This window comes from Jaculus jaculus, chromosome 8, assembly GCF_020740685.1.
Source record: "Jaculus jaculus isolate mJacJac1 chromosome 8, mJacJac1.mat.Y.cur, whole genome shotgun sequence".
NCBI lineage: Eukaryota > Metazoa > Chordata > Mammalia > Rodentia > Dipodidae > Jaculus > Jaculus jaculus.
The window spans coordinates 116,910,584-116,937,200 of NC_059109.1; the positions used below are offsets into that span (position 1 = coordinate 116,910,584).

At 42.4% G+C, this 26,617-nt stretch overlaps 1 protein-coding gene across 5 annotated transcripts in view; it reads right to left on the reverse strand.

The window, feature by feature from the left end:
* Nucleotides 1-9,827: 9,827 nt before the first annotated feature.
* The window catches only part of Rbl1 (RB transcriptional corepressor like 1), an 84,094-nt gene continuing 67,304 nt past the window's right edge, over nt 9,828-26,617 (reverse strand). For 4 of the 5 annotated variants that reach the window (XM_045156682.1, XM_045156681.1, XM_045156679.1 and 1 more), the window contains 3 exons: nt 21,146-21,294; nt 15,065-15,229; nt 12,020-12,594 (listed from right to left, as the gene is read on the reverse strand). In XM_045156682.1, the coding sequence (XP_045012617.1) occupies nt 12,424-12,594; nt 15,065-15,229; nt 21,146-21,294 (485 nt within the window). In that variant the 3' untranslated portion in view covers nt 12,020-12,423. Of the gene's footprint in view, nt 10,568-12,019; nt 12,595-15,064; nt 15,230-21,145; nt 21,295-26,617 lie in introns of those variants that run through there. The other variant, XM_045156680.1, reaches the window with a different exon arrangement.

Sequence of the window (26,617 nt, forward strand, 5' to 3'; positions counted from 1 at the left end):
GGTACCTATTCCACAGCTCGGGAACCAGTACCTATCAGACCCGGGCCTTGGCCGTTCGCAGACATTGCTCAAGCTCTCTGCTTCTGAAGTTGATCTTGCCACCATTTGAAGTAGAAAGGCAGTAAGCGCAACTCTTTTAAGGTCTGTTTCACAATAACCTCAAATATTCATAGAGTGCTCTACTACTACCTAGTACCAGTCCCAACCCATACCATTTATTCATGTAGTTTCTTTTTTTTTTCTTTTTTGGTTTTCTTTAATATATTTTTTCAATTATTTATTTATTTATTTATTTGAGAGTGACAGACACAGAGAGAAAGACAGATAGAGGGAGAGAGAGAGAATGGGCGCGCCAGGGCTTCCAGCCTTTGCAAACGAACTCCAGACGCGTGCACCCCCATGTTCGCATTGCTGGCAGAAATCACCTGACCAAGAGCAGCTTGTGGGGAAAACAGGTTCATTTTGGGTTACAGACTCAAGAGGAAGCTCCATGATGGCAGGGGGAAATGATGGCGTGAGCAGAGGGTGGACATCCCCTCCTTGCCAACATCAGATAGACAACAGCAACAGGAGAGTGTGCCAAACACTGGCAAAGGAAAACTGGCTATAACACCCATAAGTCTGCTCCCAACAATACACCGCCTCCAGGAGGCATTAATTCCCAAATCTCCATCAGCCAGGAACCTAGCATTCAGAACACCTAAGTTTTTTTTTTTTAATTTAAAATTTTTTATTTATTTATTTGAGAGAGAGAGAGAGAGACAGAAAGAATGGGCGTGCCAAGGCCTCTAGCCATAGCAAGTGAACTCTGGATGCATGCATCCCCTTGTGCATCTGGCTTACATGGGTCGTAGGAATCAAACCTGGGTCCTTTGGCTTTGCAGGTAAACACTTTTACCACTAAGCCATTTCTCCAGCCCAGAACACCTAAGTTTATGGGGGCACCTGAATCAAACCAACAGAGTGAACACAGGATATACATTTAGCAGACATTACACCTCTAGGGCTCATGACTTTCCCCATCATAGGTTTTCAGTGTCAGGCATGTATTGCCTCCCATGGAGCAGGCCTCCAGTCCAATTAGCAGTTGGCTTCCCCCATAACAGACATGCTACTATTGCACCTGTTGGCTCATTTGGTCTGGCTGTCCAAATTTCAGGCTTGCAGTTTCCACTGTTGTTTTATCTCCACTGGTGATTTCTTTCTCTCCCAAGGAGCTGCATGCAGCTTGGCTTTTTCCAGCTTTCTGTCACCTGATCTACATGGAGGAGGTTTTCAACTCAGCTCCAGCAGGATTTCACAGTGGCCTTGTAGCCTAAGTGTGTGGAGTCTTCAGCAATAGGGTCTTACCATCTATTCCTGGTGGAAACCAAGAGCCTTGGCGATGGTCTGTAATGTTTCAGAGGCATCAGGGATCTTTCTGAGCTCTTTTTATTTTATTTTTATATGTGTACTCTTTTTAAAAGACCATTTTTATTAGCCAGGTGTGGTGGCATACACCTTTAATCTCAGCACTCAGAAGGCACTGGTAGGAGGATCCCTGTGAGTTCAAGGCCACCCTGAGATTCCATAGTGAATTCCAGGTCAGCCTGGGCTAGAGAAAGACCATACCTCGAAAAACCAAAAAAAAAAAAAATTTTTTTTTAAAATTTATAAATGGGAAAGTGTGGGGGTGGGGAGGGAGGGAATTACCATGGGATATATTTTATAATCATGGAAAATGTTAATAAAAATTAAAATTTATTTGTAAGTAGAGAGAGATAGAAGGGAGGGTGGGAAGGAGATAGAGAGAGAGAGAGTAGGAAGAAGAAACGGTGCACCAGGACCTCTAGCCACTGCAAACAAACTCCAGATGCATGTGCCACTGTGCATCTGGCTTTACATGGGTACTGGGGAGTTGAACCTGGGTCATTGGGCTTTGCAGGCAAGTGCCTTAACCATTAATCAATCTCTCAAGCCCTATTTTTTTTAAATTTATTTATTTGAGAGAGAAAGAGTCAGAGAGAGGGAGAATGAGCGTGCCAGGGTCTTCAGCCACTGAAAATGAACTCCAGATACATATGTCACCTTGTGCATCTGGCTAATGTGGGTCCTGGGGAATCGAACCAAGGTCCTTTGGCTTTGCAGGCAAATGCCTTAACTGCTGAACCATCTCTCCAACTCTAAGGTTTACTCTTTTTTTTTTTTTTTTTTGAGGTAGAGTTTCGTTCTAGCCCAGGCTGACCTGGAATTCACTACAGAATCTCAGGGTGGCCTCAAACTCATGGTGATACTTCTATCTCTGCCTCCCAAGTGCTGGGATTAAAGGTGTGTGCCACCACGCCCAGCTTACGGTTTACTCTTGACGTATACTTTAATATCTTATTTTTTACCTATTTATTTGACAGAGAAAGAGGGAGGGAGAGAGAGAAAGAAAGAGAGAGAGAGAGAGAGAGAGAGAGAGAGAGAGAGAGAGAGCACCAGGGCCTCCAACGGTTGCAAATGAATTCCAGATGCATGCGCCTACTTGTGCATCTGGCTAACGTGGGTCCTGAGGAATCGAACCTGGGTCCTTTTCTCTCAAATGCTTTCACCATTAAGCTATCCCTTCAGCCCTTGCTGTATCTTAAAAATACATTTATTTATTTATTAAAAATATATTTTATGTATTTGAGAAAGAGAGAGATTGACAGAGAGAATGGGTAAACCAGGGCCTCCATCCACTGCAAACGAACTCCAGATGCATGTGCCCCCTTGTGCATATGGCTTTCATGGGTCCTGGAGAACTGAACCAGGATCCTTTGGCTTTGCAGGCAAATGCCAACCACTAAGCCATCTCTCCAGCCCTGTATGTTTTTTAAAATTTATTTTTATTTGAGATAGAGAGAAGGGGGGAGAGAGAGAGAGATAATGGACACTCTAGGGCATCTAGCCACTGCAAATTAACTCCAGATGCATGTGCCACCTTGTGCATCTGGCTTACATGGGACCTGGAGAATTGAACCTGTGTCCTTAGGCTTCACAGGCATGTGCCCTAACTGCTAAGCCATCCATCTCTCCAGCCCTTTATGTATACTTCTAAGACCAACTCCAAGCCTGCTGGGGTATGAGTCAAAACCCTGGTGTCTATGGTGAAAGCTGTGAGCTTCTCCCACTCTACACACATTCCCAATAGTACTTTAAAAAAATATTTTATTTTTATTTATTTGAGAGAGATACAGAAATACGTGGGGGGGGGGGAGTGGCCATGCCAGGGCCTCTAGCCACAGCGAACAAACTCCAGACACATGCGCCCCCTTGTGCATCTGGCTTAACATGGGTCCTGGGGAGTTGAACCTGGGTGCTTTGGCTTTGCAGGCAAGTGCCTTAGTTGCTAAGCCATCTCTCCAGCCCTCAATACAAATATTTTGTAAGCAGGGTGTGATGTTGCATGCCTTTAATTCCAGCACTCCAGAGGATCGCCATGAGTTCAAGGCCAGCCGAGACTACATAGTGAATGCTAGGTCAGCCTGGGCTAGAGTGAGACCCTACCTTGAGAAAAAAACAAAACAAACACTTTCTTGCAGAGCACAGCTACTGACTGTCAGAGATGAGTTGGTCACTCCAGAAAAGTAACATTTGCCAAGGAGAGACCATAAACTTGACCATGTTGTTTCACACGCTGTCACTCTTTTCCGGGAAGAGACCAGTCCCGTTCCCCCCACACACCCCCGCCAGCCGCCACCAACAGCCGCTGCTCCTGCTTGAAGCTGAGGTCCACAAGAAGCCTGTCATGGTCTTGCCATAACACTGTGGGAAGGCAGGAAATAGCACACTGGCACAGCCAAGGACATACCGACCCGAGATTAGCAGCCTGCTTGTAGCTCTTGTGCAAACTTCCGGGCATGCACTTCTATTCTTCCCTTCCTGCACTGGGTTTCTGTTATGTATCTCCCAGTGGTTTATATCAACACAGGACAGAATCTCAGTCAGCAATGTATGGTGCCAACGGTGAAAACACTTTTATTACCACGAACATGGACTTGGCCTCTTGGTGTGGCTGACAGGTAAGCAGCCTGTTGGGATCCACTGGAGGGTTAGATAATGAAGTGCTCCTTCCTCCCAAGCAACCCAAGGCTCCCTAGACAGCGTGGACTGCAGAAACACACCCAGGACTTGGCCCTTTCCAACACTAAATGCTTGCAGGCAAGTTCAAAGTCGGGACCCAGAGGGTTACCAAAGTTTGGCATGAAGGAGGAGGAGGGAGAAGAAGGAAGGAGAAGAGGGGAAGAGGAGGAAAGGTCACTAAGTAGACTTGATCACTGATCCCATGATAATGTTTGCAAAACGAACCCAGAACTCTGTGCAGCTGACTACAAATGGAAACCTGTAGCTTGTGGATGGTGCTTTATTGACCCACCAGGACTTGAGGGCACAACAGATACATGGAGAGGCCATGAATCACGGGGTGAAGTGGCCAGCGCAACAATGCCCAGTCCCAGAAGAACCCCTGTCACCTGTGCCCCATCCACAGCACTGATGCCCTTGGGTTACCCAGCTTCTTCTCTTTTTTTATTTTTGGTGTTTCAAGGTAGGGTCTCACACTAGTCCAGGCTGACCTGGAACTTGCTATATAGTCTCAGCGTGGCCTCGAACTCTCAGTGATCCTCCTACCTTTGCCTCCCAAGTGCTGGGATTAAAGGCGTGTGCCACCATGCCTGGCTTCTCTCTCTTTTTTTTTTTTATTTTCACAATTTTTATTAACATTTTCATTAGTTATAAAAAATATCCCATGGTAATACCTCCCCCTCCAGCACTTTCCCCTTTGAAATTCCATTCTTCATCATATTACCTCCCCATCTCAATCATTGTACTTACATATATACAATATCAACCTATTAAGTACCCTTCTCCCTTCCTTTCTCTTCCCTTTATATCTCCTTTTTAACTTACTGGCCTCTGCTACTAAGTATTTTCCTTCTCACACAGAAGCCCAGTCATCTGTAGCTAGGATCCACATATGAGGGAGAACATGTGGCGCTTGGCTTTCTGGGCCTGGGTTACCTCACTTAGTATAATCCTTTCCAGGTCCATCCATTTTTCTGCAAATTTCATAACTTCAATTTTCCTTACCGCTGAGTAGAACTCCATTGTATAAATGTGCCACATCTTCATTATCCACTCATCAGTTGAGGAATATCTAGGCTGGTTCCATTTCCCAGCTATTATAAATTGAGCAGCAATAAACATGGTTGAGCACGTACTTCTAAGGAAATGAGATGAGTTCTTAGGATATATGCCTAGGAGTGCTATAGCTGGGTCATATGGTAAATCAATCTTTAGCTGTTTTAGGAACCTCCACACTGATTTCCACAATGGCTGGACCAGATTGCATTCCCACCAGCAGTGTAGAAGGGTTCCTCTTTTTCCACATCCCCGCCAGCATTTATGATCATTTGTTTTCATGATGGTGGCCAATCTGACAGGAATGAGATGGAATCTCAATGTAGTTTTAATCTAAATTTCCCTGATGACTAGTGATGTAGAACATCTTTTTAGATGCTTATATGCCATTCGTATTTCTTCCTTTGACAATGCTCTATTTAGCTCCATAGCCCATTTTTTGATTGGCTTGTTTGATTCCTTATTATTTAACTTTTTGAGTTCTTTGTATATCCTAGATATTAATCCTCTATCAGATATATAGCTGGCGAAGATTTTTTCCCTTTCTGTAGGTTGCCTCTTTGCTTTTTTCACTGTGTCCTTTGCAGTGCAAAATCTTTGTAATTTCATGAGGTCCCAGTGATTAATCTGTGGTTTTATTGCCTGAGCAATTGGGGTTGTATTCAGAAAGTCTTTTCCAAGACCAATATGTTGAAGGGTTTCTCCTATTTTTTCCTCTAGCAGTTTCAGAGTTTCAGGTCTGATGTTAAGGTCTTTAATCCATTTGGACTTAATTCTTGTGCATGGAGAAAGAGAAGAATCTATTTTCATCCTTCTACAGATAATATATCCAGTTTTCCCAACACCATTTGCTGAAGAGGCTGTCTTTTCTCCAATGAGTATTTTTGGCACTTTTATTGAATATCAGGTGGCTATAGCTACCTGGACTTACATCTGGATCCTCTATTCTGTTCCACTGATCTACATGCCTGTTTTTGTGCCAGTACCACGCTGTTCTAATCTTTATTATTTCTTCCTGTCTATTGATTTTTGGTTTGCCTTGTTCTTCTTTTTCCAAGGCTTTAAGGTGAAGCATTAGGTCATTTACTTGCGACCTTTCTAGTTTCTTAATATAGGCACTTAAGGCTATACATTTACCTCTTAGAACTGCCTTCATTGTGTCCCAGAGATTTTGGTATGTTGTGTTCTCATTATCGTTTGACTCTATAAATTTTTTGATTTCCTTCTTGATTTCCTCATTGGCCCATTCATCATTTAGTAGTGTATTGTTTAGTATCCATGATTTTGTGTATGCTATATAGCCTTTCTTGCTACTGATTTGTAGTTTAATTCTATTGTGGTCAGATAGAATGCAAGGAATTATTTCAATTTTCCTGAATTTGTTAAGATTTGCTTTGTGTCCTAATATATGGTCTATTTTAGAGAATGTTCCATGTGCTGCCGAAAAGAATGTATATTCTGCAGCCTTTGGATGAAATGTCCTGTATATATCTGTTAGGTCCATTCCTTCTATGACTTCATTTAGTCCAGATGCCTCTCTGTTTGTTTTTTCTTGGGATGAGCTGTCAATTGATGAGAATGGGGTGTTAAAGTCACCCACTACCACTGTGTTTGGTGTTATCTGTGACCTTAGTTCTAATAGTGTTTGTGTGATGAATTTGGGAGGCCCCATGTTAGGTGCATATATGTTTAAGATTGTAATATCCTCCTGTTGGAATGTGCCCTTAATCAATATAAAGTGACCTTCCTTATTTTTTTGACTAACGTTGGACTGAAGTCTACCTTGTCAGATATTAGGATAGCAACCCCTGCTTGTTTTCTAGGCCCATATGCTTGAAACACCGTCTTCCAACCTTTCACCCTAAGATAATGTCCATCCTTTGAAGAAAGGTGAGTTTCTTGGAGACAACAAATTGTAGGATCCTGCTTTTTAACCCAAACCTATGTCTTTTGGTTGGGGCATTGAGGCCGTTGATATTAAGAGATATTATTGAAAGGTGTGTATTTATGTTTGCCATTTTTTTTGTGGTTCTGGTTCTACCTTTGCTCTCTTGTGTTAACTAGTACTTGAGTATTGCTTGTTTTTTCTAGGTTCCTTATATGTGTGCGTTCCCTTTTCTTCAGCATGGAGGATCCTATCAAGTATTTTCTGTAGAGCTGGTTTTGTCTTCAAATGCTCCTTTAACCTGCTTTTGTCATGGAATGTCCTTATTTCTCTGTCTATTTGAATGGATAGCTTTGCAGGATAAAGTAACCTTGGTTAACAGTTGTTATCTTTCAAAACTTGGAATATATCACTCCAAGCCCTTCTGACTTTAAAATTTTTTTTTTTTTTAATTTATTTTCTGGCTAACGTGGGACCTGGGGAACCGAGCCTTGAACCAGGGTCCTTAGGCTTCACAGGCAAGCGCTTAACTGCTAAGCCATCTCTCCAGCCCCCCTTCTGGCTTTTAAAGTTTGTGTTGAATAATCTGCTGTAATCCTGATGGGCTTGCCTTTGTAGGTAACTTGATTTTTCTCTCTAACTGCTTTCACTATTTTTTCTTTGGTTTGTGTGTTTGGTAGTTTGATTATAATATGGCAAGGAGAGGTTCTTTCCAGGTTTTGTCTGGCTGGGGTTCTAAAGGCTTCCTGTATCCTTTATTGACAAAGATAACTTGAGGGCCAGATTTATTTTAGAGCCTAAAGACCATATTTGGAGAATTTCATTTTTATTTAAAACTTTTATGGACTAGTGGTATTTTTATTTATTTTTTTAGTTTTTTGAGATAGGGTCTCACTATAGCTCAGGCTGACCTGGAATTCACTATGGAGTCTCAGGGTGGCCTCCAACTCGTGGTGATCCTCCTACCTCTGTCTCCCTAGTGCTGGGATTAAAGGCATGCACCACCATGCCTGGCTTAATTTTTTTTTTTTTTGACGTAGGATCTCACTCTAGTCCAGACTGACCTGGAATCCACTCTGTAGACTCAGGGTGACTTCAAATGGCAATCTCTCTGCCTTTGACTCCTAAATCCTGGGATTAAATCAAGTGCCACCACACCGGTTTGGTCTAATTTTTTTTATTGGCAACTTTAAAAAAATTTTTATTTATCTATTTATTTAAGAGAGTGGTGGGTAGAGAATGAACATGCCAAGGCCTCTAGCCACTGCAAACTAAGTCCAGACACACATGCCACCTTCTGCATCTGGCTTATGTGGGTACTAAGGAACAGAACCTGGGTCCTTAGGTTTCATAGGCAAGTGCCTTAACCACTAAGCCATTTCTCCAGCCCCCTTTATTGGCAATTTTTGTATACATATAATGTATTTTAATCATAATACCTTCTCATTACCTTCCTACCTATCCTCTGGATCTTACATTTTTTCTACCTCTTCTTCTGCAATGTTCCCTGAGTCTTGGAGGGGGTATTAAAGATGTCTTTCTTCCCTCCCTTCCTCAACCTCCCAAGTTCTGGGTTTAAAGGTGTGTGCCATCACACACAGCACAGCTATCATTTTTATGTCCTAAAATACTGTCATGACCCCAAAAGAAAACCCTGTGCCCATTAAGCAGTCATTTCACATTCTCACCTAGACCCTGGAAACTACAGGCAACTTAAAAAAATATATTTCTGGGCTGGAGGGATGGTTTAGTGGTAAAGGTGTTTTTCCTACAAAGCTAAAGGACCCAGATTTGCTTACCCAGGACCCTTGTTAGCCAGCTGCACAAGGGGGTGCACACACCTGGAGTTTGTTTGCAATGGCTGGAGGCCCTGGCACACCCATTCTCTCTCTCTCTCTCAGTCTCTCTGCTTGCAAAATAAAGAAATAAAATATTTTAAAAAACTTTTATTTATTTGAAGGAGAAAGAGGAGCGGGGGCGGGAGGGAGGTAGAATGGTTGTGCCAGGGCCTCCAGCCAGTGCAAATGAACTCCAGATGTATGTGCTACTTTGTGCACCTGGCTTTATGTGGGTCCTGGGGAACTGAACCAGGTCTTTAGGTTTTGCAGGCAAGTGCCTTAACCACACAATGAGGTCTTCAGCCGGACAAGAAACTTTTAATCTGTACTAAGGAATTTAAAATTTTCTATTTATTTGTTCGCAATTGGACAGAAATAGAAAATGAAGGAATGGGCATACCAGGGCCTCTTGCCACTGTGAAGAAATTCTAGATACATGTGCCACTTGGTGCATCTGGCTTTATTCGGGTACTGAGGAATTGAGCTCAGGCTGCCAGGCTTTGCAAACAAGCACCTTTGACTTCTGAGCATCTCTCTAACCTCTATATTAATTAAAAAAATATAAAATATTAAAAAATACATTTTAGATGGCTGCACTTTTTTTGGTCATATAAATAATAATAAAAAGCACAAGAATTCTGGGCGTGGTGGCGCACACCTCTAATACCAGCACTTGGGTGGCAGAGGTAGGAGGATCACCATGAGTTCTAGGCCACCCTGAGAATGCATAGTAAATTCCAGGTCAGCCTAGGTTACGGTGAGACCCTACCTCAAAAAACCAAAAACCAAAACTAAAACACACACACACACACACACACACACACACACAAGAATAGATAGAATAATCTTAAATTCTATTTTAAAAATACTTTATTTTCATTTATTTGAGAGAGAGGGCGAGAGAGAGAATGGGCACACCAGGGCCTTCAGCCACTGCAAATAAACTCCAGACGCATGTGCCACCATGTGCATCTGGATCACATGGGTTCTGGGAAATTGAACCTGGGTCCTTTGGCTTTGCAGGCAACCACCTTAACCTCTAAGCCATCTCTCCATCCCCTTAAATTCTAATTTTTATTAACCATTTTATGTACATTGGTATCAAGTCCCCCCAAAATTGACACAAAACATGCCTGGAGTTTCTTACATGGCCAGTGTACAGATATTTACATTTTGTACATTAATAATGGATATGATAGTTATAGATACAGAAAAATATATACAAGGATTCAAGACAGACTCTTATTTGGCTTATAACAACATGTATAGATATTATACAAAAATGAAGATGCAATTTTCAGAAAAGTAAAATATAACCAAAGTCCCTTCCCTTTTCAAAGTTAAATATTAATACTTAGAACTCATTGACAGCCAGATCTTAAGACTAATTCAAACGAACTAAAATTAGGTAAGGCAAACATTATGCCGCTTACCAGTACTGAGATCAAACCCAAGGCCTGACAGATGCTGGACAAGAATATCATTAAGCTACATCCCAAACTCCAACAGTTTAAAATACAAATATTTGATAGCATCACCTGAAAATCAATTAAGAACGGCTTATTTACATCCTTCCAGATTCTAGAAACTCATGAGCAAAAGTGAATGCGAAGATCTGCTTCTTTGGAAGTCTGCCCTCTAGTGGTGGATAGTAGCTCTGGGGGACTCCGTAGGTAAACTCCAATAGAGAACTCATGATGCGCTGACAATGAGAGAGCAAAGATGGTGATATGAAGAAGAATATCTGGGTGGTACACAACAGAAGTATAAAGCATGAGGTGATATGAATGCGCTTCTGAAAATGGTCTCAAATTAGGAAATTAGACTGAGAATAATTTTTTTGAGAAGAGGGCTAGCCTCAAATTTGTAGAAAACTTCCTGCTTCAGCCTCCTGAATACTGGGATTACAGGCATATCCCACTATGCCTGTGAAGAATGCATGAATGAATGATTTTACCACAGTTACCCTAACTTAGGAAATTTAGTTTCTTTAACTTAATCTGAATCTTATTGCACTGGATAAGAAGCAATTTCTTTTTTTTTTTGTTTGTTTGTTTTTGTTTTTTTCCTTGAGATAGGGTTTCACTCTGAAGAAGCAATTTCTTATTTTGAGAACTATGTGACTGAATGTAAAATTAATGTCACGATAAATAAAACGATATAGTTTAAAAATGAGCCAATGTCCCCATTCATTGGGTTGTAACAGTAGGCTTAGAGTGCTCATAACTGGAAAGCAAGAGTGGGGCAGTGCATGGGACCAGACAGAGCTGCTTACACCCAAGGGAGGAAGAGGACAAGGGACAACCCACGTGAGTAGTGGCACCTGGATGTGGTTACCACAGTGAGCCAGAGACAGGCTGATGCACCCCTCTACCAATATACTATGGGATCTAACCTCTATTTTCTTTCTTTCTTTTTTTTTTTTTTTGGTTTTTCGAGTTAGGGTCTTACTCCAGCCCAGGCTGACCTGGAATTCACTATGTAGTCTCAGGGTGGCCTCGAACTCTTGGCAATCCTCCTACCTCTGCCTCCCGAGTGTTGGGATTAAAGACATGCGCCACCATGCCTGGCTTCTAACCTCTATTTTCAATAGTGTATTAATGACACAAGCATCACAAAGCCAACTCACAAAAGAGGTTACCTACTACCTTTATATTACAAAGCACAGGAGAAAGACACATCTTATTACTTTTAAAAGAAAGGAGGGCTGAAGAGATAGCTTAGCAGTTAAGGCACTTGCCTGTGAAGCCTAAGGATCTATGTTCAACTCTCCAGATCCCACATAAGCCACACACACAAAGGTGAGGAAGCACAAGGTTGCACATGCCCACTGGGTGGCACAAACGTCTGGCGTTTGACTGCAGTGGCTGAGGCCCTGGCATACCAACTCACTCTGTCTGTCTGTCTCTCTGTGTCTCTCTCTAAAAAAAAGAAAGGAAGGAAGGAAGCCAGGTGTAGTGGTGCACACCTTTAATCGCAGCAGTCAGGAGGCTGAGGTAGGAGGAACACCCTGAGTTCAAGGCCATTCTGAAACTACTGAATGAATTCCAGGTCAGCCTGGGTCAGAGTGATATCCTATCTCGAAAAACCAAAACAGGAAAACAAAACAAAACAAACAAACAAACAAAAAAACACAAGAAAAGAGGTACGGGGAGTTTAAAAAAAAAAGCTAAAAAATGATGAGGTTTATCCTTAATTCATCTTAAAAAGTAACCCAAGGAACAAACATTTAAAATTTCTGATTATTAATATTTATAAAGGCACTTAAAACATTCTTTTGTAATCTAATTCAGTGACATTTTGGATAATATATATTTATTTCATGTAGTCTCTGGCTGGCATCAAACTCACAGTGATCCTCCTACCACAGCCTTCTGAGGGTTGGGATAAAAGGCGTGTGCCACCATGCCCAGCAAGTATTTTTTAAGAAGCTCTTAATTTTGGTGCATGTTTGTGTAGAACCCAGTGATATTTACTATCTATGATAGAAAGGTTTGCAGGATTGAGCCCAGCTTTCTGCAGTGACCAGAAAGTGCTTTGATCAGAAACAGGAACAGGTCAGTGGTTTGCTCTCTCGCTGACGACATCCTGTAGTCGCTTAAGTAAAACATCATCGTTTTCTTGGCAGAGGCGCTTGGCAGGCGATCCTGCGTCTCCACTGATGGCTAGTACTCGCTTCTTTGTTCTCTGCTCACCTTGCCTTATCATGTTGTTGATATCTTTCAAACTCTACAAAAGCAGTGAACATGTGTTAACAGCAGCAATGATGGAGGTTGATTGCTTTTCCTGCCTTCTATTTCGTACCCCAATCTGTTATTTTTCTGAACATAGACTAACCTAAATGAAGGCTAAACTACTTGTTTCGATTGGCTTGAAAAGATGAAGGTACCTTACTGACAGTAGTTCTCATGAGGCACAGTACAAGTGTCCAAGAATTCAAGATGCAAATTCTCAAGCCTCACGCAGTCAGATATTTTGGGTGGGACCCAGACATTTTTTTTTTTTTTTAAAGTAGGGTCTCACTCTAGCCTAGGCTGACTTGGAATTTCCTTGTAATTTCAGGGTGGACTTGAACTCATGGCGATCCTCCTACCTCTGCCTCCAGAGTGTTGGGATTAAAGGCGTGCGCCACCACACCCAGCTTGACACCCATGTTTTAATAGGCACTGTTGGTGATTTTAATGTTTCCTAAAGTTAGAAAACCTCTTCACAGTAAATCTTTTCAACTTTAATGTGCTTACCTGCTTACTAACCATGTGGGATCTGGATAAAATTAAGACACAGATTTGGGGCTGGGAGATGCCTCAGCAGGGAGGAGTGCTTGTTGCACCTCCATGAGGGCCTGAGTGTGAATCCCAGCACCCATGTAAAAAAGCAGGCATGGCACACATGTCTGTAACCCCAGCGCTTAGGAGGGTGGAGACAGGAGGATCATGGGCTCCCTGTCCACCCAGTCTCATTGAAAAGCAGGGAGCTCCAGGTTCAATAAGAGACTCTGCCTCAAGGAAATGAAGTGGAAGAGTGGAAGGTACTGACCTTTTCCTCTTGCATCCACTCATGTGCACATCTGCACACACATACATATACCACATACCCACACAGGTGTGCAGCTGTGTGTGTGTAGTTCTGAAAAGCTCCCAGGTGATGCTGGTGTTGCTGGCCCACAAGGCACACTCTAAGCAGGAAGGGCTCAGAGAAGTGGCTCCTGTCAGGTGTCTAGAGAGCTTGTTATAATTAAAAGTCCCGGACCTGCTTGCTAGTCTTTGTGACTCAATAGGTTTGTGGGGTAGGTATGGTGTTCAACAAACTTCCCAGGTGATTCTACCTGCCTTGAACTCCACCGGTACCTGGTCCAGTATCTTCTAAACATCTACAGGAAATCAGTTTCTATGATCTAGCTTTCTTTGACAAGTATAATAAGAACTCAACAGGTGCTTGTGGAGCTAAACCGGAAAACCATTGAGTCAAGGAGCTGCTATTGCACTTTAACTCACAAGTTTGTCTAAGAGACACTGATTCTGGCTTCTAGAGCCATATGCACTGCTGATGTCTTACACACATACGACCGGACCACTGTCTTACAGCCCTGGTCACCGTCCACATACTACACTTCAGCTTCTAAGACCTTTCTTTAAACTTAACATTCCCCACCTGAATGTGGGGTAGAATAATGAGAAGTTAGTTTGTTTGTGTTTTGGTTTTTCGAGGTAGGGACTCACTCTGGCCCAGGCTGACCTGGGATTCACTATGTAGTCTCAGGGTGGCCTCGAACTCACGGCGATCCTCCTACCTTTGCTTCCCGAGTGCTGGGATTAAAGGCGTGTGCCACCACGCCCAGCTCAGAATCCTGCGTTTAAGGTTAATTTGACCAATCTACCAAAATCCTTCCTTAAAACAACTTAGTATTCCTCCAAATGCCACATCAACAGCAACAGATGAAGCAATCTCAGCTGAATATAATGTCTGTGTGCGTGTACGTACCTGCACATATGCATGCAAATGTGTGTTGATGTATGTGGAGGCCAGAGGGCATCCTTGGGTACACTTCCTCCTTAGCCCCTAATGTTCTCTTCCCCCCTCTTTCTTTCTCTATCTATGTTTTAGCTGGGGAATGAACCCAGGGCCTTGACATGCTATCGCTATCCAAGCACTCCAGCACTCTATCACTGAGGTCAATCTGCCGAACATACTGCCTCTTTTTTTTGTTGTTGTTCCTGAGGTAGGGTCTCACTATAGCCCAGGCTGACCTGGAATTCACTATGTCATCTCAGGGTGGCCTTGAACTCTTGGTGATCCTCCTACCTCTGCCTCCCAAGTGCTGGGATTAAAGGCATGCACCACCATGCCTGGCTTCTTTTTTTCCTTTTTTTTTTTTTTTGAGACAGGACTTTTGTTCTGTAGCTCAGGCTGGCCCTGAACTCAAAAATCCTACCACCTCAGTTTCCTAAGTGCTGGGTGTCTAACCTAATATATTACTTGTGATCACAGGAAACATGTCATAGCTTCATATTTTATTAGATAGATCATATTTTATTAAAGATTAATGACAACTGATTAATAAACTGAAATGCAAATTTTCCTGTGTGTAAAGTTACTTGAAAGCCAACTTTTTTGTAAAGTTACACTTGAAAACCCTTGACATTCAACTTCGAACAAATACATATATAAGTTCTTTTGGAGTAGCCCGTATGCACCTTACCTTAGAAGGGCTGCCACTGAACTTGTACAACAGAGCACTCCTTGGTGTAAGGCCTGGCCCGCTCTTGTGTGGGGAGACATAGACAGCGTGCTGCTGGGAAATGCGGCGTGGGGAGCCAGGCTGCTGCTTAATGTGTGGGAAAGGAGAGAGGGGCGGAGCGTCCACCTAGAATAAGCCAAATGTTATACTTTAAAAAAAAATTCATTTTCTTCAGTGCCACCATATTTTTATTCCTTAGTATTTCCTGGCTAGAAGTCAGTTACATTGTAAGAACTTATTTTTGGCTGTAAGAAGCAAATAAGGGATCTGTGGTGGTTTGATTCAGGTGTCCCCCATAAACTTAGGTATTCTGAATGCTAGGTTCCCAGCTGATGGAGATTTGGGAATTAATGCCCCCTGGAGGGAGTGTAAGTGTTGGGGGCGGGCTTATGGGTGTTATAGCCAGTTTCCCCATGCCAGTATTTGGCACACTCTCCTGTTGCTATGGTCCACCTTATGTTGGCCAGGGGATGTTGTCCACCCTCTGCTCATGCTATCATTTTCCCTGCCATCATGGAGCTTCCCCATCTAGCCTGTAAGCCAAAATAAACCTTTTTCCCAGCAGCTGCTGTTGGTTGGGTGATTTCTATCAGCAATGCGAACCTGACTGCAACAGGGTCCGTTACCCATTGATTTACAACAATTATTAATAGATAAGCTATAATTTATTGTCTTAGTTCATTCTGTAAATCCTGTAGCTAATATTAAGAATTCCATGCCAGGTGTGATGGCACACCCCTTTAGTCCCAACTCTCAGGAGGCAGAGGTGGGAGGGTCGCTGTGAGTTCAAGACCACCCTGAGACTATACTAAGACCCTACCTCAGGGAAAAAAAATAAAAATTCCAGTTGAGCTAGACATGCTGACACATGCTTGTAATCCCAACACTTGGAAGCTGAAGCAGGAGATGGTGAGAATTCAAGGCAAATTGGGCTATATAGTGAGACTGTCTCAAAACAAGAACAAAGCAAAATAAAAAACTTTAGGGCAAATCACCAGGAGTGGTAATCAAGGAGCATGAGGAACCTTCTGTGCATGTTTCAAAATCAGAAACAGACCAGGGGTAGAGAGCTCAGTGGTAGAGCTTTTGCGCAGTATGTAAGAGGCCCAGTGCTCCATATCCAGCACCCAAACAAAAAACAACAGGAGGACAAAGAATTCAGGGTTCTAACTCTGCAACAGAACTCAATCTCTCTCTCTTTAGCCAGGCAGGGTGGTACACCCCTTTAATCCCAGCACTTGGGAGGCAGAGGTAGGAGGACTGCTGTGAGTTTGAGGCCGCCTTGAGACTACATCATGAACTCCTGGGCTAGAGTAATACCCTACCTCAGAAAACAAGACAAAAAAACTTCTCTACATACAAATATACTATAACCAAGGCAGTAGCAGAGAAAATAAAAAAAGAGGTAAGGAATTCTGTGAGACAGAAAGACGGTTTGCCACGTGACAAATGTTCAATGAAATGGGAAAGACTTATGTGGAAATGCACAATATTTAGAAATATGTATATGTATAAAGATTTTCTCTACTAGAAATATGTAAGCAGGGATTTCATTTTTCTTTAGTATTTGTGGTAGTTTTAATGCAAAACATCCCCCATCCACAGTTGATGGTGCTGTTTGGGAAAGATTATAAGCCTTTAGGAAGAAGAGCCTTGAGGGAGTATGTGTGTCACTGAGCACAGGACTCAGGATGTTATAGCTCAGCTTTCTTGCGCTCAACTTCCATCCTGCTGAGGGGAAATGTGACACAGGTTTCCTTCCGTAGTAGACCCTTACCCTCAAAAGTATAAAATGAAAATAGCCGGACGTGATAGTGCACGCCTTTAATCCCAGCACTCAGGAGGCAGAGGTAGGAGGATCGCTGTGAGTTCAGGACTACCCAGTGGAGACTACACAGTGAATTCCACATCAGCCTAAGCTAGAGTGAGACTCTACCTCCAGCTCCCCCTCAAAAAAAAAAGGATAAAAATGAACCCTTTCCTTCCTTAAGCTGCTTCTGGTTGTATATTTTGTCCCAGCAACAAGAAAGGAATACTGATACAGTATTCTCTATCATAGAAATGAATGAATGAGAATGGCTCACCACCACAAAAACAGGCAAACACTAAGCTTCAGTTAACTGACAGTCACAGTACAGCATAAGACAGGAGTAGCGGGGCTCGTTAGGTCAGATGAAGATGCCCTCTGAAGCTAGCCATAGACCATATCCTTGGGAGGGACAAGGACAGAAATGTTAATTAATTAACACCTTTCCAGCTATAGCTTTTATTAGGGACCTTTTTGTTTTTTGTATTTCTTTTGTTTTGTTTTGTTTTGGTTTTTTGAGGTAGGATCTCACTCTGGCCCAGGCTGACCTGGAATTCAATCAGTATCCTCAGGGTGACCTTGAATTCACGGTGATCCTCCTATCTCCGTCTCCCGAGTGCTAGAATTAAAGGTGTGTGCCAACATACCCAGCTTTTTCTTTTTTTTTTTTTTTAGTTTTTGAAGTAGTGTCTCACTCTAGCCCAGATTGACCTGGAATTCACTATGTGGTTCAAGGCTGGTCTTGAACTCACAGCAATCCTTCTACCTCAGCCTCCAGAGTGCTGGGATTAAAAGCATGTGTCATGCCCAAGCTCTCTTTTTGATTTTTTGATTTTTGAGATAGGGTCTTGCTATGATGTCCAAGATGTCCTTGAACTCAAAATCCTCCTACTTTGGTCTTCCAAGGTCACTACAGGGTCCACATTTTTTTAGCTAAAGTCTGACCTGGGAAACAATCTCAGCTCATATACTGGTAACATGTCCTCAGGCTGCTGATACTGCCATTTCCAAAACTAGAATCTACATACAATTTCTTAGTGTTACCTCTAGTAACAGTAGAAGTCTACTTTTTTCATTTTCTATTCTCTCTCTCTCTCTCTCTCTCTCTCTTTTGAGATAGGATTTCACTATAGCTCAGGCTGACAATGGAATTTACTATGTTGTCTCAGGATGGCTTTGAACTCACGATGCTCCTCCTACCTCTGCCTTCCAAGTGCTTGGAAGTGCCACCACGCCCAGCTGTTTTTATTTTTATTTTTTGGCATTCTCTTAATTTTTAAAAATTTTGTGTCAGGGTTTCACTATGTAATTCAGTTAGCCTTGAACTTATAATTTTTCTGCCTCAGTCTACCTAAGATTGCAAATTGGTGTCCACCACACCATAGCCAAGGTTTTTTTTTTTTTTTTTTTTTTTGAGGTAGGGTCTTACTCTAGCTTAGGCTGACCTCTAACTCACGGCGAGCCTCCTACCTCTTGAGTGAAAGTGCTGGAATTAAAGGCGTGTGTCAACCATGCCCGGCATGGCCAAGTTTAAAATATATATATATATTTGTTTTTTCTTTTTTCTCTGACCTGGCCTGGAATTCCCTGACCTGGAATTCATTAAGTAGTCTCAGGGTGGCCTCAAACTCACAACCTTCCTACCTTAGTTTCCCAAGTGCACCACCTCACACTCTCCCTCTTTCTGACTCTTTTTCTCTCTCAAATAAATAATTAAAAAAATATATATTTTTTGGGCTGGAGAGATGGCTTAGCGGTTAAGCGCTTGCCTGAGAAGCCTAAGGACCCCGGTTCGAGGCTCGGTTCCCCAGGTCCCACGTTAGCCAGATGCACAAGGGGGCGCACGCGTCTGGAGTTCGTTTGCAGAGGCTGGAAGCCCTGGCGCGCCCATTCTCTCTCTCTCCCTCTATCTGTCTTTCTCTCTGTGTCTGTCGCTCTCTAATAAATAAATAAAAAAAAATTAAAAAAAAAAAATATATTTTTAAAAAGGGCCAAAGAGATGGCTAACAGGTTAAGGAGCTTGTCTGCAAAGCCAAAGGACCCAGGTTCAATTCCCCAGAACCCATGTAAGCTACATGTACAAGGTGGCTCATGTTTTGGGCTGGAGAGATGGCTTAGCAGTTAAGCGCTTGCCTGTGAAGCCTAAGGACCCCGGTTGGAGGCTTGATTCCCCAGAACCCACGTTAGCCAGATGCACAAGGGGGTGCACGCATCTGGAGTTCGTTTGTAGTGGTTAGAGAGGCCCTGGCGTACTCCTTCTCTCTCTCTCTCTATCTGCCTCTTTCTCTTTCTGTCTGTCGCTCTCAAATACATAAATAAAAATAAACAACAACAACAAAAAAGGTGTCTCATGTTTCTGGAGTTTGCAGTTGCTGGAAGCCCTGGCATGCCAATTCTCTCTGTATCTTTCTATCATATAAATAAATATAAAAAATTTCTAATTAAATTAATTAATTTATTTTTGATTTTTTTGAGGTAGAGTCTCACTCCAGCCCAGGCTGACATGGAAATCACTATGTAGTCTCAGGGTGGCCTCAAAGTCAAGGTGATCTTCCTACCTCTGCCTCCCAAATGCTGGGACTAAAGGTGTGCGCCATCACGCCTGCTTAAAAAAATAAATATATATTTTTTTTGGTTTTTCAAGGTAGGGTCTCATGCTGGTCCAGGCTGACCTGGAATTAACTATGTAGTCTCAGGGTGGCCTCGAACTCTCAGTGATCCTCCTACCTCTGCCTCCCGAGTGCTGGGATTAAAGGTGTGCAGCACCATGCTGGCCTAAAAAAATTTTTTGAAAGGTGTGTACCACCATGCCTGGCTTCTAATTTTTTTTAAACAAATATTTTTATTTATTTGCAAGCAGAGAGAGAGAGAGGGAGAGAGGAGAAAGAAGAAAGACAGAGCAGAGAATGGGCATGGCAGGGCTTCTAGACACTGCAAGTGAACTCCAAATGCATATGCCACTTTGTGCATCTGGCTTTGTGTCGGTACTGAAGAATCAAACCATGGACTTTGCATGCAAGTGCCTTAACCACTGAGTCATCTTCCCAGCCCCTAAATCTTAAAAAATGTTTTATTTATTTTTATTTATTTGACAGAAAGGGAGAGAAAAAAATAAAAAAGGCAGAGAGAGAGAATGGGCACATCAGGGCCTCTAGCCACTGCAAACAAACTCCAGGTTTGTTTTGTTGCTTTGTGCACCTGGATTTATGTGGATACTAGGGAATCAATAGCAGGTCCTTAGGCTTTGCAAGTAAGAACCTTTTTCTTTTGTTTGTTTGTTTGCTTTGTTTTTCGAGGCTGTAGCCTAGGCTGGCCTGGAATTCACTATGTAGTCTCAGGGTGACCTCAAACTCACAGCGATCCTCCTCCACCTCTGCCTCACAAGGGCTGGTATTAAAGGCGTGTGCTACCACGCCCAGCTCCTTTGAAAAATTTTAATTTATTTTTAAGACAGGGTCTCATACAGCACAGTGTAACCTCAAATTTGCTATGTAGGGCCAGGTATAGTGGCACACGTCTTTAATCCCAGCACTTGGGAGGCAGAGGTAGGAGGATTTCTGTGAATTCAAGGCTACCCTGAGACTACATAGGGAATTCCAGGTCAGCCTGAGGGAGAACCTACTTCGAAAAACCAAAAACCAAAAAAAATTTACTCTGTCGTTGAGTATGACTTCAAACTCCTGATTCTCTTGTTCTCACTTCCCAAGTTATAGGGTTATAGGCTTATACCACCATGTTTTTTTTTTTTTTTATCTTGAATGTGACATTTACATTTAATAAAAACTAAAAACAATAGAAAAATAGCCAAATGAATTGCCTCAATATTCCCATTTAGTCCTTACCATATGCATACATAATACAGTGCAGAAAACATTTTCAGTTTCCTTTGGTCATTGTAACATCAGTGGGTCTTTTTAAAAAATTTTTATTTATTTGAGAGAGAGAGAGAGAGAGAGAGAGAATGAAATGGGCACACCAGAGCCTCCATCCAGCCACTGTAAATGAACTCTAAACACATGTGCCACCTTTTGCATCTGGCTTACTTACATAGGTCCTGGGGAATCAAACCTGGGTCCTTTGGCTTCACAGGCAAGTGCTTTAAGCTTTAAACCGCTAAGCCATCTCTTCATCCCATCAGTGGGTCTTTTAAGCTTTGAAATACTTATCTACCAAAATATTCTCAAAGTAGTCCAACTATGACTTGGTAATACAAAGTAGTGAAATTTAAAACTTACCAAATAGTCCTGATGTGACAAGTCATATTTCAATGCAAAGGACTTCACTCTTCCTACATATATTGTATTATAAAATTTGATAAGGTCACCTCGCTCCTGTCTCATTGGTCCGCTGGAACAGTTAGGTGTCTTTGTAGCATCTTCTAAGTCTGTTAAAAGGAATTCAACACTGTGATAGGTGTACTTTAATGTGGTCCAGTGATTTGTATTACAGCTCTTTTATGATATAAAAATACAAATATTGATAAAAATAGCTGGACGTGGTGGTGCACGCCTTTAATCCCAGCACTCAGGAGGCAGAGGTAGGAGGATCATCATGAGTTCAAGGCTGCCCTGAGACTACATAGTGAGTTCCAGGTCAGCCTGGGCCAGAGACCTTACCTCAAAAAACAACAACAAAAGCCAAAAACAAATATTGACTAAAAAAAGCAATTAATGTTTTTAGAGAAATATGTACAATTTAAAAATCAAATTGGGCAGGGCGTGGTGGTACATGCCTTTAATCCCAGCACTCGGGAGGCAGAGGTAGGAGGATTGCCATGAGTTCAAGGCTACCCTGAGACTACATAGTGAGTTCCAGCTCAGCCAGAGCTAGAGTGACACCCTACCTCAAAAAACAAAACAAAACAAAAAATAAAATAACTAAAATAAAAATCAAATTTAGAATGTGATGACACTTGTCTATAACTCCAGCACTTGGGAGGCTGAACAGGAGGATGTATGGTCTGAGGCTAGCCTGGACTACATAGTGAATTTAAAAAACAATCAAATTAGGGCTGGAGAGATGGTTTAGCAGTTAAGCGCTTGCCTGTGAAGCCTAAGAACCCTGGTTTGAAGCTTGATTCCCACAGCACCCACGTTAGCCAGATGCACAAGGGGGCACACACACACATCTGGAGTTTGCTTGCAGTGGCTGGAGGCCCTGGTGCTCCCATTCTCTCTCTATATATCTGCCTCTTTCTCTCTCTGTCTGTCGCTCTCAAATAAATAAATAAATAAACAAAAAAAACTAAAAAACAAAACAAAAAGCAATCAAATTAGAACCTAGAGGCATAAAAGCATGTGAACTGGGGGCTGGAGAGATGGCTTAGCGGTTAAGGCACTTGCCTGCAAAGTCAAAGGATCCAGGTTCTACTCTCCGGGATCCATGTAAGTCAGATACACAAGGTGGCATGTGCATCTGGAGTTCACTTACAGTGGCTAGGGGCCCTTGGGTGCTCATTCTTTCTCTATCTCCTCTCTGTTTGCAAATAAATAAATAAAATATTTTTTAAAAAGCATGTGAGGGGCTGGAGAGATGGCTTAGTGATTAAGGTGCTTGCCTGTAAAGCCCAAGGACCCAGGTTCAACTCACCAGAACCCACATAAGCCAGATGCACATGTATATGGAGTTCATTTTCAGTGGCTAGAGGCCCTAGTATGCACATTCCTCTCTCTCTTTCTAATAAATAAATAAGTATAATTTTTTTTAAAAGCTTGTGAACTGAAGTGTTCTTTTCTTCAATACCATTTTAGCAAACATGGTTTTACAACCACAGCTTTAAAAAATATTTTTTAAAAATTTAAACTTTATTTTTAGAGAGGCAGAGAGAGAAAATGGGCATGTCAGGGCCTCTAGCCACTGAAAATGAACTCCAGACGCATGTGCCTCCTTGTGCATCTGGCTTATGTGGGTCCTGGGAGTCGAACCAAGGTCCTTTGGCTTTGCAGGCAAACACCTTAACCACTAAGCCATCTCTCCAGCCCCCCCCCACCCTGTTTTTCGAGGCAGGGTCTCACTCTAGTTTAGGCTGACCTGGAATTCACTATGTAGTCTCACAATTCAAAATGTAGTCTCAGGGTGGCCTCCAACTCACAGCAATCCTCCTACCTCTGCCTCCTGAGTGTGGGATTAAAGGCTGGTGCCACCATGCCGGGCTTAAAATTTTTTTTTTATTTATTTGAGAGAAAAGGAGAGGGAAGATAAGAGAATGGGTGTGCCAGGGCCTCTAGCCACTACCAACAAATTCCAGATGCATGCACCACCTGGTGCATCTGGGGAATTGAACCCAGGTCCTTAGGCACTGCAGGCAAGTGCCTTAACCAATGAGCCATCTCTCCAGCCCAACTCAGCTTTTGATGGCAAGGTCACTGGTGGTCTTTAAGGAAGTACTAGCCCTGGTTGGAGTTTAGCTAGGTTCCACAATATGGGTGGCAGTGGCCAATCTTGAGCCTCAGATTAGAAAAGGGCCGGCAGGTATTCTTCCTTGTTCTTTGATGAGGTGGAAAGGCTAAAAGGTAAAAAGCATGTCTTCTCAGGTTGAGGAAGAAGCAACAGGAAGATGCATGGCAAGTGGTAGGTTTGGTTTGGTTTTGTCTAGAACTGACTAGTATGTGTTCTAAGATTGTTATTTTCCCAGGCACAGCAGGAGCTCTAGTTTTTGGCTATCAGTACCCTCAGTTGTAAAACAGCATTGTGCTCCAATCCTCTACCTCTGCCTCTCAAAGGCTGGAACTGTAGGTGAGCACAACCATACCCAGCAATTCTATTTTTGTTGTTGTTGTTGTTTTGTTTTGTCTTACCCCAGGCTGACTTGGAATTCACTATGTAGTCTTAGGCTGACTTAGAACTTATGGTGACCCTCTTATCTCTGCCTCTTGGGTGCTGAGATTAAAGATGTGTGCCACCATGCCCAGCTAAAAATACATTTATGTATTTGCAAGGAGAAAGAAAGAGAGAATGGGTACACCAGGGCCTCTAGCCACTGCAAACAAATTCCAGATGTATGTACCATTTTGTGCATTTGATTTTATGTGGGTACCAGGGATTCCAACCCAGGTCTTCAGGCATTGTAGACATGTGCCTTAACCACTCAGCCATCTCTCTAGTCCCTTCTTCCTCTTTTTATTTTTCAAGGTAGGGTTTTACTCTAGCCCAGGCTGACCTGGAATCTACTATGTAGTCTCAGCGTAGCCTTGGACTCACAGCAATCCTCCTACCTTTGCCTCCCAAGTGCTGCGATTAAAGATGTGCACCACCATGCTTGGCTTGGCTCCCTTCCTCCTTTTTTTTTTTTTTTTTTAAGACTCTCTTACTGGCTTGGATCTTACAAACAGACTACAATGGTTAGCCAGTGAGCCTGCCTGTCTTCCTCTTCTTCATGCTAGCAGCCTGTGCTACCACATACAGGCTATTTATTTATTTATTAAATATGGATTTTGGGAACCTAAGTCTGGTTCTCAGGCAAGCACTTTCCCGACTGAGCTACCTCCTCAGCCCCTGGCATTTAGTACGTGACTGCACCTAGCTAGTCAAACTACTTGTGATAGCACCCATTTCCCACCCTATACACTCCCTCCTGCTTCTCATAACAGGAAGCAGGAAATAGTTTAGAACAGTTTTCTCACTGACAGGATAGGGGTATTTTGTTTCAATTATGTAAAAGCCACTAACCACATCCCAACTTAGTGGTTTTAAGATGATTTTAATGACATTTTAGTGGTTCTTGGTGCATCACTATTATCAAAACACAAGCAGAAATGTGCTCTACAGTCTATTACGGTTTCTCTCTGGGTATTGTAACATGGGTATAGTTCAGATAAAGTCACCTGATTATCAACTTACAATTACTAAACTTATATATCTTATATAAAAACAGCATCTCCCTTGAGGGGATTTTCTTCAACTATTTGTGTTTTTGGCCCACTTTTCAGTATCTAAGGATATTAGAAAATAGTTATTTACTTATAAGGAGAGGGAGAGAGAGAATTGGGGTCACCAGAGCCTCTAGCCAACAAAAATGAACTCTAGATACATGTGCCACTTTGTGCATGTGGCTTTACATGGGTACTGGGGAACTGAACTCAGGTCAATAGGTTTTGCAAGCAAGTGCCTTAACCACTGGACCATCTCTCTAACTCACTATCAAATGTAGCCTTAAGAAATTGAGTCTTTATTTTTTAACTTTTTATTGACAACTTCCATAAGTGTATAGATTGAGCATAATAATTCCTTCCTATCACCCCCCATTTTTCCCTTCCCAAATCCACATTCCATTGAATCCCTTCTTCTTTCTAGTTAGTCTGTCTTCTATTTTGATGTCATCATCTTTTAAGAAATTGAGTCTTCAAAAAACTAAAATGAGGGCTGGAGAGATGGCTTAGCGGTTAAGCGCTTGCCTGTGAAGCCTAAGGACCCCGGTTGGAGGCTCGATTCCCCAGGACCCACGTTAGCCAAATAAGTAAAATAAAAAGAATAAAATATCCTTAAAAAAATAATTGAGGGCTGCAGAGATGGCTTAGTTGTTAAGGTGTTTGCCTGCAAAGCCAAAGGATCCAGGTTCAATTCTCCGGGACTCATATAAGCCAGGTGTACAAGGTACCACATGTATCTGGAGTTCATTTACAGTGCCTAAAGGTCCTGGCATGCCCATTCTCTTTCTATCTGCCTCTTTCTCTCTCTCTGAAATAAATAAAAATAAATTTAAAAAATTATTTGTAAAAGTATTGAATGTGCCCTGTATATACTAAAAGTTAGATTATGAACGATTATTAGAGGGTACTGTGGTTTGAATCTGAAATGACCCCCTGTAGGCTCATGTGCTGAAGGTTTGGTTCCTGGCTGGTGGCACTATCTTTTGAGGTGATAGGAACTATGAGGATGTCTCTAGCTGGAACTAGGACACTGGAGGTGGGCCTTTAAAAGTTATACCTGGTCTCCAGTCCCTTTCTCTCCATCTGCTTTCTGGCTGCCACGAGGTAAACAATTGTGCTTCTCTGTGGTCTTCAGCTATGGTGTTCTGCCTCATCGTTCAGAAATAATGGAGATAGCCAACCATGGCCTGAACCACAAGTCAAAATAAACCTTCAGGGGTTGGAGAGATGGCTTAGTGGTTAAGGTGTTTGCCTACGAAGCCTAAGGACTCAGGTTTGATTCCCCAGTACCTACATAAGCCAGATGCATAATATGGTGCATGTATCTTAATTTTGTTTGCAGTGGCTACAGAGCCTGGTACAGTCATTCTCTCTCTTTCTCTCTAAATACCTTTTTTCTCTTTCTTAAATAAATAAACAAATAATTAAATAAAATTCTTCACTCTCCCCCCCCCTTTCCTTTTTAAAAAACATTTCTCAGGCTGGAAAGAGATGTCTTAGCAGTTGAGGCATTGCCTGCAAAGCCAAAGGACCCAGGGTCAATTCCCCAGGACCCATTTAAGCCAGATGCACAAGGTGGCGCATGCATCTGGAGTTTGTTTGCAGTGGCTGGAGGCCCTGCAGCACCCATTCTCTTCCTCTATCTCTCTCTGCTTCTTTCTCTCTTGTTCTCTCAAATAAATAAAACTATAAAAAACATTTATCTGTGGGCATGGTGGCACATGCCTTAATCCCAGCACTTGGGAGGCAGAAGCACAAGGGTCACTGTGAGTTCAAGGCCAGCCTGAGTCTACATAGTGAATTCCAGGGCCACCTGGACTGGAATAAGACCACAGCTTG